The 17,008-nt window shown below is 39.1% G+C and overlaps 1 protein-coding gene across 1 annotated transcript; it reads left to right on the top strand.

Annotated features, from left to right (window-relative positions):
* Positions 1-15,993: 15,993 nt before the first annotated feature.
* On the top strand, positions 15,994-17,008 carry LOC138403203 (transcriptional regulatory protein AlgP-like). Its single transcript, XM_069502743.1, has 2 exons — positions 15,994-16,428; positions 16,754-17,008. The coding sequence occupies exons 1-2, from the start codon at positions 15,994-15,996 to the stop codon at positions 17,006-17,008; spliced, it is 690 nt and encodes a 229-aa protein (XP_069358844.1).

Genomic DNA, 17,008 nt, shown 5'->3' with positions numbered 1-17,008 from the left:
CACAATGGCACCTCATTGGCACCGACCCCAAAAAATATTATTATGGAACTATATTAACTCTTGTATACATAAGATATTCGGTAATAAATTAAATTATTTTTCAATTTTTAGTGTTTGTGTATCGAAGTCGGTTTTTATTTTTTTTGTAAAAAATTTTTATTTCACAATTTTTAGTGGCCCCATGGAATTATGCTATGACTGGTTAAAAATCTACTGTTTACTAAGCTTATACACTGATCGCGAGCAATTTACTCTTATCCGTTGAGGAGTTCCAGTATCTATCTTCGAAGATGTTCATCAGATCTTCACCAAATTTAAATGGGACCAACTTTGAAGTATACCCTTTCAAACAAAAAAAAATTTTCAAAATCGGTCCAGGCGTCTTCGAGTAATCGGGGAACATACATAAAAAATAAAAAATAAAAAAAAAAAGATTCCGACGAATTGAGAACCTCCTCCTTTTTTTGAAGTCGGTTAAAAATGATAAACTAGAAATAGCAAGTAGCCTATAACGGTGTAGATTACAGTAGTTATTACGAATGAATCCATTTATAACTTTATATTCTTAAATTCTTACTAGCTGATGCCCACGACTTCGACCTCGTGGATTTAGGTATTTAAACATCCCGTGGAAACTCTTTGATTTTCCTGGATAAAAAGTATCCCACGTCACTCTCCAGGTTTTTAACTTTACCCATGCAAAAACGACTTTTAACTCCTCACGCGCCATTTTAACTTTTTGCTTCAAATTTCATGTCAAAAGTATGATTTTAGTCCTTATTTTAAATGTGCACCGTACTTTTGACATGACAGTTGACCCATAGAGTTAAAATGGTGCGTGAGGAGTAATTTTATAGGAACATGTCGCACTAATTGGGTATTTGACTCCAATTTTTTTACTAAGCACTTTATTATAAACTAGGATAAAAAATGACGTAAACTGAAAAAACTAATTAAATCGATCAAATAACAAAAAGTTATAAGCATTTAAATATTTCTGATTAGACAAAGATAGCGATATAGCATTTTGACGTCACACCTTACTAATGCCATAGTAGCTTCGTGCGGTTTCATACAAATTTTTGTTTTGCGAGAAAGGGATAGAAGACCCTCCCACTCCAAAATTAAAATGCCTGTAACTTCGTAAATCTTTGTTGGATTTTAATACGTACGTCATTACTTTTATCCTAGTTTATAATAAAGTATAATATTTATCAAATACAAAAGTTGGAAAATAATGTTCAGGCTGCACAGTACTTTGAACAATTTAGCGAAATCAGAGATGACCACTGACTGATTACATACTTCGTAGATGACAAAGATACGAGACATGGATACCGTTTCCCTAGACCGAGGTACGCCAATTTGACATGTCTAGTGGTCCGTTAAAGTCGATATTATCCGTATCATTTACGTAATATCGGAATGGGGCAGACAGGCAAATTGTGCGCAGAATTACGGGTTGCTGAACAACATCACACGTAAAATTTTCTATCCGTATAACGTAGGGTTTAAGGGTCATTTTCTAATGGTATGTGTTCGTTTGTCATGAACGTCTGTTTCTGGTTTTATGAACTGATTGATAAGTTTAAAAAAAATCAGTATAAGTATTATGGTTTATAAAATTATTACCATATTATAAATGCGAAAGTGTGTTTGTTTGCTGGTTTTTGGTTTGTTCTTCAATCACGTCGCAATGGTGGAACGAATTGACGTGATTTTTGCATGGGTAGATAAAGGCCTGGAGATTGACATAGGCTACTTTTTATCCCGGAAAATCAAAGAGTTCCCACGGGATTTTAAAAAACCTTATTCCACGCGGAAGATATGGCGTTCATCAGCTAGTATTTAATAATCCCAAAAATTCTCTGAAATAAAATGTATGCGTGTCAATAATTGTATGACAAAATTTTCAATAAGTTACGTGTAACCAGTTACCAGTATATAAACTGATTAGTGAGGGGCTTATTATTTTGTAAAAACTATACAATGTAATTGCTTGCCGACAAGTTGCTGTTCAATGATTAGGTACAGATTTTTATCAATAACGGGTTCTATTGCCTACGATCTCTAATGGTAACGAGTTGACAAAGTGCAGTCAAGTTTGTAAAGTCTATCTCCTGAGATTACACTGTGGTCACATGAAAGAGTAACTATGTATCTAATAAGGGCTAACTTGTATATTATAGAGTAAAAATTTTAAAAAAAACTGTCTCTTTATCGTCTTTTTCTCTAAGCCTCAGCTGTCCGTCCATCTGTCCGTCCATCCGTCTGTCAGCAGACTGTCTCATGAACATTAACGTACGAGTAACTTTAGTTTTTAAGTTCACGTAAAAATTATCACCACTATTATCATGTTACAAATGCAACAACTGACTTTCAAAAAGTGTAATTTATTACCTATTTTGAATAAACCATTGATTTGATTTTGAACCGTAATAGGTAGAGAATTGAAATTTTCACAACGTGCATTTTTTTGCCGCTATAACAAAAATAATAAAATTTCAAAATGGCTGCCATTCAAATTAATAATATTAAAAAAGTACATAGTGCTATTTATCTTGTACGATGGTACCTACGGATCCTTTCGTGTGCGAGGTTTACTCACACTTGACTACTAAAATTCTATCAGTTTTCTTTATTGAGAACGAATTTTCGGGCCCAAGATATTTGCTCCTCTTGAAAACAACAACAATAATGAGCGTGAGCTTAGGAGAGTTTGTTTGAGTTGAGCCCAAAGCCCCAAACTCACAACGCTTTCTCAATTAACCATAGGAAATGAGGACTCACAATCGATTACCCTTAATGGGCAAAACGATCAACGTCACGTGGCTCCAAATGGCAACACTATCGGTATTTACTATCAGACTATTTACGCTGATCGTAAACAACATTGGTGCGCGCCGCTACCGGGAGCAGTATTGTGGTACTTTGGGCTACCGAGCTCTGGTGTTTATTGCACTGAAATAATACGAAAAATCATATACGTACAGAGCATAAGCTGTTGAGCTATATGCTATGCTATGAGCTATATAGGTAGGGTAGGGTAACCAGGCCGTGACCTGGTCATGACCCGGTTCCTGAATCCTGTCACTCACCGAGGAGTAAAACAGTCTCTGCTGTCACTGTATTAAAAAGCTGAACATAATATTCAATGAGCTTCCTAGCATCAGTTCAAAAATTCCTTGCCAACCTGAATAGGTAAGTATAAAGTAGTAAGCCAACAAACTGGCTCACCAGTTTGGCGAAAGTCATAAAATGAAAATATCTTGTATATCCAATTTTATTATAAATAAAAATAAATAAATAAGGATGAATGGTCAAAATGTGAATCCAGTTGAACAGAAAGATCTTATGAAAATGTGAAAACCTGTAGAGGGAGAAGGACAAAGAATATTACGGATTGAAACTTAAAAATGCAAATTCAATCCTCAAATCTGTCACTTAATGCTTAAAGTCTAATCGACTATTTCCCATCACCTCCCATCTCAAATGGGTAGCTGCAAATTATTGGATAATCAGCGGCCGACGTGACGCGGCGATGGCGTCGCATACACACTGCCGGATTATGCAAATGGGGAAAGGATATCGACACGAACTCACGGAGTTTTAGAGCGAAACTATTTCGATATAGATGATAATGATACCCCTCGGTCGTGTCTACGTTTGCATTGGAAAGACAAGGTTGATGCAAGCCGACATTTGCTAAGATGTCCAAACTTTCGTATGGATACATTTGGTCATTTAATCCCCTAGAAGCACTTTGCTTGGTTTCAATTAATTAATGTGACTCTTTCTGCTTGCTCTTTTTGCTCTATTTTAAGAAAAATATAGAACGTACTTATAGTTCTACGTTTACATTATACAATTCATTTGACTTTAGTTTGATAATTTGGCTGTTCCTATACTATGGTTACTATTTAATCAGTTGGAAAAAAAATTATTTGACTAAGAAATAGTAACAAGTTGTAGGCTTTTTGCTATGGGTGAAAAATGAAATTAGGAGGGGTGAAGGTTTTTAGCCCGTAGGCCATTGGGTAGCATCCCTGATGAAGTTTGGTAGGTACGAAACACTGAGGTATCCATGAGAGGTTTCCTCCTTTTTAAGAAAAAAGGGTTTCATGCTATGACGTAAAAAGTATAGAAAATATGGAAATTGCAGTTTCTTATTTTCCATGTGACAAGGAATTTATCTAGAGCATGGTAAATGGTGATATATCTAATATCTTGACTTTAAAGGTGCAAATTAATGGGAATTAGTTACAGTATTTTAGATTAAGATAAGTTGGATTCTGGATATATTGGCAAGGATTCCCTTGGGGCCTATTACTCAAGAAGCTGGCCTTTCCGTATTGCGATTACAAAGACGTAAGGCGTAAAGCCTTTAGGCTAAATTCGCACCCAGTTGTAAATTATAAACGCATGAAGCAATTTTCGGGAACGGTGGTCTAGTATAGGTATTAGTTTCCTTGTGGACTGAGAGTTTCGTAACAACTCTGATTGAAGAAGCTAATCTTCACGGGCATTTGGGAAAGGACCTTAATGCCAAAAGGTGAAAGAAACACGACGATCAAACGCGCCTAATAATAATTGAGCAAGACAGAACTTTTCGTCTATCAGGTATTTCAAAACCCCTTACGGCCTTTTTAAGTCTTGACAACTGCTTTCTACTAAAAGCACTTAACCAATGTCACAATTGTGTGTGAATGTTTTTAAACAAGACAAAAGGGTTGAAGATAAAAAAAAGTACGGTTTATGGTATCGAACCATGTTCATGACGAAAAGATGCGGATATGTATTTTACCAATCCTAAAATGCACTAGGAGTTGAACTGTAGTGTAAACCTAGCTTTAGTACTTCAGTATTCTTACAAGCTGCATCCTAGACACTCGAGACTAATCATTTCATACGTCCACTTAACAAGACGCATACCCCTATTATTGTTATTCAGATGTATTCAGACATGAATTGGATCCGTTGTTCCGCACAGGTGGGTGGATTTTAGGGATTTTAGGGCTACTACAATGTAGTTGAAATTCAAAATGAAAACTTGACACATCTCCGTAACTGATTACTGAATGTAAGAAGCTGAGTTACACAAAAAGAAGAGTCAAACTAAAAACCTATGACTTTGAATCAGCAAGAACTAGAGTTTGTTCAAATGCATTTGCTATATATGCGCAAATACTCAACGTAAATAAATCTAGAACATCATAATATTATGATGTATATTATACACAAGGAGTTGGATCATAATATTTATTCAATTGGAAATTGGAATGCCATTTGACTTTTGAGTAATTGAAAAGCAATTGACATCATCGCCATCGAGCGTATGGTAAGCAGCAGCAGTGCAAACATCGGCATTTCTTCGGTGCTTCTGATGCGGCCCACTGTTATAGCTGACGGCACATGGGTTTTAGTATTAAAAATTGCGTTGTATGTGGCTTTGTGCCTCTTGCATGTTATCCTGTCATATAATGCTATCACCTTATATGATAATGAGGCGTTCTTTCTGACGGGATAATTACCTACGTCCAGGTTCTAAGGTTAGGTCCATACTAGGCAAGTCGCTGATGTCGACATGTCTAGCTAGCTGTCTGCAGCTCCATTCATTTCACAGAACAACAACGCTAAACAAATTGCCTGGTACAAAGCTTAGAGATTGTCCTTAGCCTTTTATAAGCACGCTGCATTTAAAGATTTCTGTTTTCTAAACAGAATAAAGGATGTCGTGATCCATTCATTTCTTTTTCTCTCTGAATATGGATATGAAAGCATTTTAGATTCTGTTTTCAGTATTCAATGCTTTCCGGGAACTGAGAGGCGGGTAAACGCGAAACTGGAACAATAATAATGTTATTATTCAAACGTCGTGGTTGTTGGAATTTGTTAAATGAAACTTAAAATACACAATTGAAAGATGGTAGAATAATAGATGAAGCTAATATTTTGGATGTTTGGGATGGTATATTTAAAACAAACATTAGAATACTCAAAAGAGGTTAACATAGCCCTACTAATTTTGTGTAGTATTTGTATAATTATATAATAAGTGTTTGTATAGTCCATAAAAAATGACTCCTAACGTACCATTGTAACTCTATGGGTCATGTCATGTCAAAAGTACGGTTCACCTTTAAAACAAGGACTAAAGTGTCCTACTTTTAACATGAAATTTGACACAAAAAGTTAAAATAGCGCGTGAGAAGTTATTTTTACGCATTATACATGATAATAAATATTATGTCAAAAGTATGTTTTATTTGAACAAAACTGTTACAAAATAACAGAGGGAGAAAAAAAACTATCCAATCTCATATTAAGGCAGCTCAGTTCGGTGCTTTCTTCATACAACGTAGGAGGGAAAATACAACAATATTCGATATTGTACGCACAAAACTAAGAATTATATCGATTTACCTCGTCATTATCTAGGTTCAATGATATCTAAAACATTGAAAAAATATTGATTTAAAGTTACGAGCCTCAAAAGATTCCTATTTTAACACTAAATTTATGTCAACTTTGGGCCTTAAATAAATAAGATTAGGAATAGGAAAATTCTAAAAAAAATTATCATTAGGACATAGTTTATTATTCATTAGTTGAAATAACTTTACTTTGCAAACCTAATTCAGTAGTTTTTCTCAAAAATACTTTTTCCCCAAACTACTGTTCAAACCCTTTTCAAGCGCTAGATTTCGGCTAAATCATCATGCTTCTCACCCCAAAACATTAGACACCGCGCGGGTGGCGGAGGGAAGGGCCCAGCCCAGCGGCGCGCGGCTGCGCGTTGTACTATTGTGGTTTCTATGACGACAACTGTTGTTATTAATATGTTTTCAAAAACAAACGTCGTAATGATTTTTATAAAACTTAATTTTTATTCAGTGGCTATGCAAATGTGTAGAAGATTGAGCAGAGCAGAGTCAATAAGTCCTTCAAATACTTATTGCATTTTGTACATTGACCTCTGGAATTTGAAATTTGGACACCAATTTTATTCATTGGTTTATTGACCTGACTTGTTGTTGAGGTCCTAGTAGGGATATCTACTCGTGTGGTCCTAGTACAATAGGTAAGTAACTTTGTTTAGTTATTTATTTTATCTAATTTTAAAAAACCGGCCAAGTGCGAGTTGCTCGCGCACCAAGGGTTCCGTACTCAGGTATTTTTTTTGACATTTTGCTCCATAAATCAAAAACTATTATGCATAAAAATAAATAAAAATGTGTTTTAGAATACACACAATACAGTAAAGCCCTTCATATAATACCCCACTTGGTATACTTATTATACATTGAAAATTGAAAATACTAATTATTTTTTCATTAACACACTTTAATTTTTTTTTTGTAAGTTGTAATCACAAATCTATGGTTTTTCGGATAATTCCTTTACTTGTGCTCTAAGACCTACGTACCTACTAAATTTCATGATTCTGGGTCAACGGGAAGTATCCTATAGGTTTGTGTGACAGATACGACACAGACGGAGAGACGGACAGACAGACAGACAACGAAGTGATCCTAAGGGTCCCTTTTTCCTTATAAAGTACGGAACCCTAAAAAGGTACCTGTATATGTATAATAATATAGGTAGGTAGGTACCCTACCTGGTGGTATTTCTTTTGTATTTTTAGGGTTCCGTACCTCAGAAGGAAAAAACGGAACCCTCTGTCTGTCTGTCTGTCGGTCCGTCTGTCCGTCCGTCCGTCTGTCCGTCCGTCCGTCCGTCCGTCCGTCCGTCCGTACGTCCGTCAGTCCGTCCGTCCGTCCATCCGTCTGTCGGTCCGTCCATCGGTCCGTCTGCCCGTCCGTCTGTCCGTCTGTTCGTCTGTCGGTCTGTCCGTCTGTCTGTCTGTCCGTCTATCTGTCTGTCTGTCTGTCTGTCCGTCTTACAAAAAAGTACGCAACGCTTCGTACAAATATACTTTTTTATTTATTTACTAGCTGACGCCCGCGGACTTCGTCCGCGTGGATGTAGGTTTTTAAAAGCCCGTGGGAACTCTTTATTTTCTGGGATAAAAGAAGGCAGGTCATGCCTGTCGTAGAGGTGATGGCCGTTGGAGCCGGGAAAGTTCTGAGTGGAGACCGCGTAGGTATAAGTAAGCGTAGTGTGGGACGCCTTCCAGCACGATGGACCGACGATATACAGAGGCTGGCGGGAAGTGGCTAGGTGAGGAAGGCTGAGGACCGGGTGTGGTGGCGCTCTTTAGGGAAAGCCTATGTCAACAGTGGACGACCGCAGGCTGATGATGATGGAAAAAATCACGTTGATCCGTTGCACCCCTCACACGTCCCTATCCGCCTTCTCCACTCCTGTCACGCTGGCGAATAAGTTTGGAATAGAATAGGATTTCGATGGAGTGCGTGGATTTTTGTGAACGGAGTTCAACCATGTAGTCGTGGTTTGGTACAATAGTAAATGGTACAATATTAATTCACCAACAACAGTTCCTAAAACCCATAGAATAGGAGTGCAGTACCCTGCAGCATCAGTATTGAAGAGTTGGAACTTAAAGTTCAATAATGGTATATATGTTTGGCATCTACAATATTATCTCACAATCAACAGTGGCTTAGGAGTGCAATACCCTGCATCATCAGGGTTGAAGAGTTGGGATATCGAGTTGAATTATGAAGTCGTTGCTGGTACCTAAACCAGAGATAGTTTATTCTAAGCGTACCTTTAATATCAATTCAACATCAACTATTTCCTAAAACAGCTGATTGAAATCCAAAAGTACAAAAGCTACCCGTGATTATTATGATGATGGTTGAGAAGTTGGCACTTGAAGTTTTAACATGTATGGTTTCTAACAAAAAAGAATGAATGAATCGGACTACGCGTTAATGAATTACAGCTCAGTATACATTTTAACTTTCAACCCCTCTCCTAAGGGAACCATGCTGAATTTCGGGATAAAAAGTATCCTATATCCTATATCCTTATAGTATGACGTCAAATCGTACCAAGTTTCATTGGAATCCATTCAGTAGTTTCAGCGTGATGCGCGGCCGTGATACAGACAGACAGACAGACAGACAGACAGACAAAAATGAAAAAAATTCCAGTTTTGGGTTCAGTATCGATTATAGAGTGCCCTCGAAAAAAAAATTTCAAAATATCTTCAATGTACAGAATTTCACCTGTTACAGTTTTATTATAAGTAATTAAATAATAATATATATTGATTCAGATACAAGTTAGCCCTTGACTGCAATCTCACCTGGTGGTAGGTGATGATACAGTCTTGCTTACGACTATTTCGGATCGGAAATTCTTGGATTCAGGTTAAATGCAGTGCAAAAAGAGAGATCATTAGGATTCCGTACCTCAAAAGGAAAAGGGAACCCTTATAGGATCAGTTTGTTGTCTGTCCGTCGTACAAATAAGTACGCAACGCTTCGTACAAATAGTACTTTTTTATTTATTTATTCAGATACAAGTTAGCCCTTGACTACAATCTCACCTGGTGGTAAGTGACCGATACAGTCTTGCTTACGGCTATTCGGATCGGGAATTCTTGGATTCAGATTAAATGCAGTGCAAAAAGAGAGATCATTAGGATTCCGTACCTCAAAAGGAAAAGGGAACCCTTATAGGATCAGTGTTGTTGTCTGTCTGTCTGTCTATCTGTCAGTCTGTCAGTGTGTCTGTCAGAAACCTGTAGGGTACTTCCCACTGACCTAGAATGATAAAATTTGGCAGGTAGGTAATAACAGTTATACACACGTAGGGGAAAATCTGAAACAATGAATTTGTGGTTACATGCACGAAAAATAATAAAAATGTGTTCATTAACGAATAGTTAGTATTTCAACTTTCAAGTAAGATTAGTAACCAAAGTGTGATATCATATAAAGGACCTTACTTGGTACATCAAAAACCGATTTTATTATTTTATCCATACTAATATTATAAATGCGAAAGTGTATCTGTCTATCTGTCCGTCTGTTTGTCTGCTAGCTTTTCACAGCTCATCCATTTAAACCAATTTTGATGAAATTTGGTACAAAAATAGCTTGCATCCCGGGAAGGACATAGGCTACTTTTATGATAAATAGATTTAGTGGATTACCGCTATTTTTCTGAAAATAACGTTAGATGCGAAACTTCAATGGGGCTCTCATATAAATAACTTATCGAACAGACAGTTCTGCTGCATATGCGGTAAAAAAGATTCGCCAGTTGACAGACATAGAAACGGCGAGACTAGTATATTTTAGTTACTTTCACAGCATTATGTCATATGGCATATTATTAGAAAAGAAAAAGAAAGAAAAGAAAAAAACGTTTATTTTTTAAAGCTGTACCACACATTACCAGTTACCAACTGGTTAGGTTATCCCAGCGCCTCTTATACTTGAGTAATAAAGTCAAAAAACCTCAAGTAGAAGAAGCGCCGGAATAAGTATGTCATGTGTGGCACAACCCAAAAAAAAAGGTCCCTACTCAGCATAAATGCATATTGTCTTGCACAAGTACAAAAACATACAGCGCTGGTTTTCAGTAGAAACCCTGATTCAGATGGCACCACGGAATTATTATGGGGTAATGCTGCTGATATAAATTCTATTTTTGTGCTGCAGAAAAGGGCTGTTCGAGCCATATATAGTATGGGGACCACGAGAGTCGCTGAGAACTAAATTTAGAGAAGTTAAAATTATGACAGTGCATAATCAATATATTTTTGAAAATTTATTGTACGTATATAAAAACATAAATAAATTAACAAAAAAAGTGACTGTCATAAGTTCAAAGTGACTGTCATAAGTTCAAAGTTTTCATAAAACGTAAACTAATTAAAAAATCCTATTACATTGTAAAGGATTATTTAAATGATAAGCAAGCTTGGGAATGAGTTGCTCGGCTTTGTGATAGTTCTAATAAGTTTAATTTATGATTTTGTAAAGTGGTGATAATAAAAAGAATACCCGGCTGAGTTAGCTGTGGGCTCTTCTCAGTCTTGGGCACGTTTGGAACCCTCGTAGCGTTTGCGAAATAATTATCACCACTATATTTACAAATCCAACAACTGACAATCGAAAGAGTAATTATTACCTATTTTGAACAAATCATTTGACTTTGACTTTTGATCCCGGAAAATCAAAGTTCCCACGGGATTTTTAAAAAACCTAAATCCACGCGGACGAAGTTGCGGGCATCATCTAGTGCATAATAAATAGTTTTTGATTTATCATGCAAAATGTCAAAAAAATACTATTTACCTATTTATTTATTTTTATTTTTTTACTAGCTGCCCCGGCGAACTTCGTACCGCCTAACAGTCGATTCTTTTCAGGAATTTTTTAAAAATTTTCTCTCCGTAAGAACCATATTCGTACTTCAAGGAATATTATAAAAAAAGAATTAGCGAAATCGGTTCAGCTGTTCTCGAGATTTGCGATCAGCAACAACATTTAGCGATTCATTTTTATATGTACCGAAATTCTAGTTACATAGTAGTAATAAATTAAGTTACATTGTAAATGCTTATCTCTAAACGGAGATTTAGAGATAAACATTTTACTATTGTAGTACGGAAACCTCGGGGCGCGAGTCTGACTCGTACTTGGCCGGTCGGTCTGTCGGTCGGTCGGTCGATTTATTTTAGAATGCATCGTATCGACAGCTGGTGGTAGTAGTTTACATATATCCTACTAATATTATAAACTAGGTGAAGCTATGATAGCCTAGTGGTTAGGACGTCCGCCTTCTAAACGGAGGTCGGGGGGTTCGATCCCGGGCACGCACCTCTAACTTTTCGGAGTTATACGCGTTTTAATTAATTAAATATCACTTGCTTTAACGGTAAAGGAAAACATCGTGAGGAAACCTGCATGCCGAGTTCTCCATAATGTTCTCAAAGGTGTGTGAATTCTACCAATCCGCACATGGCCAGCGTGGTAGACTATGGCCAAAACCCTTCTCACTCTGAGAGGAGACCCCTGCTCTGTAGTGAGCCGGCGATGGGTTGATCATGATGATGATGATGAGGTGATGCCCACGACTTCGTACGCGTGGATTTAGATTTTTAAAAATCCTGTGGGAACTCTTTGATTTTCCGGGATAAAAAGTGGCCTATGTCACTCTCCAGGTCAACCATACCCATGCAAAAATCACGTCGATCCGTTGCTCTGTTGCGACGTGATTGAAGGACAAACCAACGAACCAACAAACACACTATCACATTTATAATAGGTGTAGTGATGTGTGTGTGTGGATGTTTGGATGTTTGTTACTCAATCACACAAAAACGGCTGAACAGTTTTGGATGAAATTTGGAATGGAGATAGATAAAAGTGTTAATTTAGGGTATACCCTAAATTAACACATAGGCTACTTTTTATCCCGGAAAATCAAAGGGTTCCCACGGGATTTTTAAAAAACCTAATTCCACGCGGACGAAGTTGCGGGCATCAACTAGTAATAAAATATAATTTGGACTTATCCGAATTCCGAAAGTCAGGGTTGTCAAATCACACTTTACATTATAAAGGCGAAATTTTGTATCTGCGTGTGGTGTGTGTATAGGTTTGTTACCCTTTCACGCAAAAAGTACAAGACGGATTTGGCTGAAATTTGAAATAGTGATCGCTTTTGAAAGAGTTCTCGCGGGATTAAAAAACCACTATATCCTCGCGGACGAAGTCGCGTATATCATCTAGTTACAAATATAAGTATGTAGGTCATATTGTGTGCTTAGACAATTTAATTATATACTTGAGTTTTCGTGTAACAGAAACAAAAATGGATTGGCGGAAGAGGAAAAAGAAACGGTTTAGACTCGCAAAAGCTTCTCGCAAAAGCAAATCCCTTGCAAAGAGGAGATCTATTAAAATTCATCAGAATCTTTCCAAACCATAATATTATCTTGTGATGATAATGCCATTACTTTTTCGGGGTTATTCCCGTGCGTCACACCCGACGTGAGTAACAATGTGACTCGACGGGAATTTTATTTGACTGAATATGTACTTTTCCGGGATGCTGAATTTGATAATGACATTTATTTTCAAATCCAAAATAGTAGACATGCACTTTTCACAAAAAATAGAAATGGGTGTCGTTTTCAGGGTTTCCAGGATGCTGGTTTTGATAATGACATTAATTTTTTAATCTAAGATGGCGGGCCAGCACTTTTTATAAAAAATAGACGCGAGTGTCGTTTTCAAGGTTCTCCAGGATGGTGAATTTGATGATGACATTTATTTATTTTTAATAAATACTTATATATTATACTTCTATTTTAGTGGATCACGGGATTTTCTTTGGCAAGGAAACGACAAAGCAAAAAATCGAATTGAATTAGATTATGATGCTATCACGCCGTACCATTTAGAGCCAGCTTCTGAAAGTTTGACACTGTGTTTGTAAGTTGATATTATTTAGATACTAGCAAATGCCCACGACTTCGTCCGCGTGGGCTACACAAAATTTCGAACCCCTATTTCACCCCCTCCAGAGTTGAATTTTCAAAAATCTCTTCTTAGTGGATGCCTGCGTCATAATAGCTATCTGCATGCCAAATTTCAGCACGATCCGTCCAGTAGTTTGAGCTGTGCGTTGATAGATCAGTCAGTCAGTCAGTCAGTCAGTCAGTCAGTCAGTCAGTCAGTCAGTCACCTTTTTCTTTTATATGTTTAGATTAGGAATTAGGATTAGGATAATATAATTATTATGTTACTAGCTGCCCCGACGAACTTCGCACCGCCTACAGTCGATTCTTTTTCAGGACATTTTTTAAATTTTTCTCTCCATAAGAACCATCCCCGTACTTCAAGGAATATTATCAAAAAGAATTAGCGAAATCGGTGCAGCTGTTCTCGAGATTTGCGATCAGCAACACATTCAACGATTCATTTTTATATAATAATATAGAGATTTACTATTTGTTGTCAGATTTGTCAATGCTGAATTATGTTGTATTTTAGTGACTCAAGACATTCCTTTTAGAAGAAAACAAGGAAAATAAAATGAATGTGCCCAATATACGTACCACTGAAATCCAACATGATGCTGCAACATTCAATTCCGTACTAAATATTGAAAGGTCTACCCATACCATACTTGTAAGTTGTTATGCTATGTTTTTTGCATACATTCTATATAGATAATACTCACAATATATTTACGTTGATTGTATGTTTATTAATTCCAGAAATGAAATGGAGAGCTTCAATAGTTCTGCGTCGAATGATACATCTAATGTGACTGTTGAAACAGAAAATGATACATATTGTGTTTATGTGTGTAGTGGGCTTTTAGAGGGAAATTGAATTGTACCTACTTCCTACTTATAAAAATAAAATTTTCATTTTTGAAATCAAAGTGGAATTTATTTAGACTTTTTTATACACAAGTAGATGGTATATATAGTTTTTAGTCGCTACTAATAGATAAGTGTAGGCAACAAAATTTATTTTCACAGACAAACGAATGTGTAATCATGAGTTCCTAATAGGTAATCCGCCAGCACAGAGAATTCAACTCCTAGAGTACGCATATACAAGGATTTACATGAAAACAAAATCGTAAAATGTTGGCGGGGGACAGGGGAGAATGCTTTGTTGTGATTGGTGGACTGACTAATAAAAACAATGTGCGGAATGAGGGTACCGAACGGGCGTGGGCGATGATTCATTTAAAATTCCGTGGGATCACCACGATTTAGCAATGCAATTCCTTAGGTACAGCATCAGGGTCGAGAAGTGGGTCTTCGAGTTCAATGATAAAGTCTTTACTTGGTAGATATAGGTACCTACCTCTCAATATCAATTTATAACCGACAGTTTCAAAATCCCATAAGTTTTGGTGGTCATGTCCCCTGCAGCATCAGGATTGAGGAGTTGAAATCCACATTTTATATAGGACAATGTTGCAAAGTTTCTTTATCAATTAAAAAAAATACGCAAATCGGTTCAGAAATCTCGGAGATTTCTGTGTACATAGGTAGAAAAACACAACTCCTTTTTTAAAAGTCGGTTAAAAAAGTATCCTTTGTTAATTCTCTACTTGTCTGTAAAAGTCCCGTCAAAATAGGTTCTGCCGTTCCGAAGATTAGCCCGTTCAAACTTCAAACAGACAGACAGACAGACAGTTTTTAAAAACATTTGATTCAGCTGTTATGGTACAGTTCAAATAACAATATTATGAGCTTGCGGTAGTTATTTCGAAATTACAGACAGACACTTCATAGAAGTATGGATTTCTATAATATAATATAAGTACGAGTTGTTTATACACGCTGAGGTAGTAGTTACCTAATAGGTATGTATGTAAGTGAGATTTTATAGTATTCATCAAAAGATAAGTAGGTAATCATTATCATTCAAAAAAAATTTAAAAATATCTATTTCAGTAGGTAAAACAATTTCACATAGTGCGTAGTAATTGGGACCATCCCAGTAAGTGTTTTAGTATTGCTACGAGTACTCGTGGCAGGCGACCCCGCCTAATAAGTAGTTCCTTCATAAATCATATATTTACAAAAATTCATCGGTGACATCTGTCCAACTATCTGTGTGCCATCATCAATATATCCGGACGCTAGTGTGAGCGCATGCACTCGCTACACTGCTCATCACTGAGTCTATTTCTTTCTATCACAATGTTAGGTGAAATAGCATACAGGTTACCCACGTGGGCCGAGCAGTTCGGACGTGCATCCAGCGTCACCTTAATATCCATTTATGGAGTTAATTATGGAAATACCCACCACCTTCAAAAGATAATTTACGAAAAGGAAAAAGGAACAAAATGAAACTTTGCTGAGATAGGAGTGATTTTTTTTAATCTACCCGTATTTCATCGATTTCCATGTTTTGATCTTTCCGTGTTACTAACGTCTCTAACCGATCTACGTAGCTAACCGATTTTCAAACTATAAATAATTAAGTATGTTAAAATCTAACGCAATAACATCTATTTCTAAGTAATGTGTGTTTTTCATCTACCCGCATTACATTGATTTACATGATCAAAATGTTTATTCGTCTTTTTTTTTCTTTCGTTCTTTCATATCGAGGACGACGATGTGCCGCAAGCCTCAGCCTGGAAGTGCGGCCAGAGACGCAGTCGCCGGTGTGGCCGGAGTACAGCCGGGAACACGGCTTGCAACGCGGCCAGAAGCGCGGCCTCCACGCCGCGATGCGACTGGGAGCGCAGCCGGCAGGACAGCTGGGCGGTGCGGCCGCCGGTGCAGCCGGGAGCGCAAACGTCGGCGCGGCCAGAAGCGCGGTCGCTGGTGCGGCCTGGAGCGCGACCGTTGACGCGACCGCTGGCACGGCCAGGAGCGCGGCCGGGAGCACGGCCGTCGGCGCGGCCAGAAGTGCGGCCGCCGGCGCGGCCGGGAGCTCGGCCGCCGGTGCAGCTGAGAGCGCGGCCGTCGGTGCGGCCGGGAGCGCGGCCGTCGATGCGGCTGGGAGCGCGGCCGGGAGCACGGCCGTTGGCGCAGCCGGGAGTGCGGCCGGGAGCGCGGCCGTCGATGCGGCTGGGAGCGCGGCCGGGAGCACGGCCGTTGGCGCAGCCGGGAGTGCGGCTGGGAGCGCGGCCGTCGGTGCGGCCGTCGGCGCGGCTGGGAGCGCGGCCGCCGGTGCAGCTGGGAGCGCGGCCGGGAGCACGGCCGTTGGCGCAGCCGGGAGTGCGGCTGGGAGCGCGGCCGTCGGTGCGGCCGTCGGCGCGGCTGGGAGCGCGGCCGCCGGTGCAGCTGGGAGCGCGGCCGGGAGCACGGCCGTTGGCGCAGCCGGGAGTGCGGCCGGGAGCGCAGCCGTCGGTGCGGCTGTCGGCGCAGCTGGGAGCGCGGCCGCCGCCGGTGCAGCCGGGAGCGCGGCCGTCGGTACGGCCGGGAGTGCGGCCGTTGGCGCGGCCGTCGGTACGGCCGGGAGTGCGGCCGTCGGCGTGGCTGGGTGCGCGGCCGTTGGCGCGGCCGGGATCACGGCCGTTGGTGTGGCCGTCGGCGCGGCTGGAAGCGCAGCCGCCGGTGCGGCTGGGGACGTGA

Source organism: Maniola hyperantus, chromosome 13 (genome assembly GCF_902806685.2).
Source record: "Maniola hyperantus chromosome 13, iAphHyp1.2, whole genome shotgun sequence".
NCBI lineage: Eukaryota > Metazoa > Arthropoda > Insecta > Lepidoptera > Nymphalidae > Maniola > Maniola hyperantus.
The sequence above is the reverse complement of the archived record's forward strand: the minus strand, read 5'-3'. Positions and strand labels throughout refer to the sequence as shown.

Bases quoted from the DNA above. Each gene is read 5' to 3' on its own strand.
- LOC138403203 (XM_069502743.1), top strand. From the start codon at position 15,994: ATGTTTATTCGTCTTTTTTTTTCTTTCGTTCTTTCATATCGAGGACGA. The intron at 16,429-16,753 runs GCTGGGAGCGCG...CCGTTGGCGCAG, and splicing joins GGAGCGCGGCCGTCGATGCG to CCGGGAGTGCGGCCGGGAGC.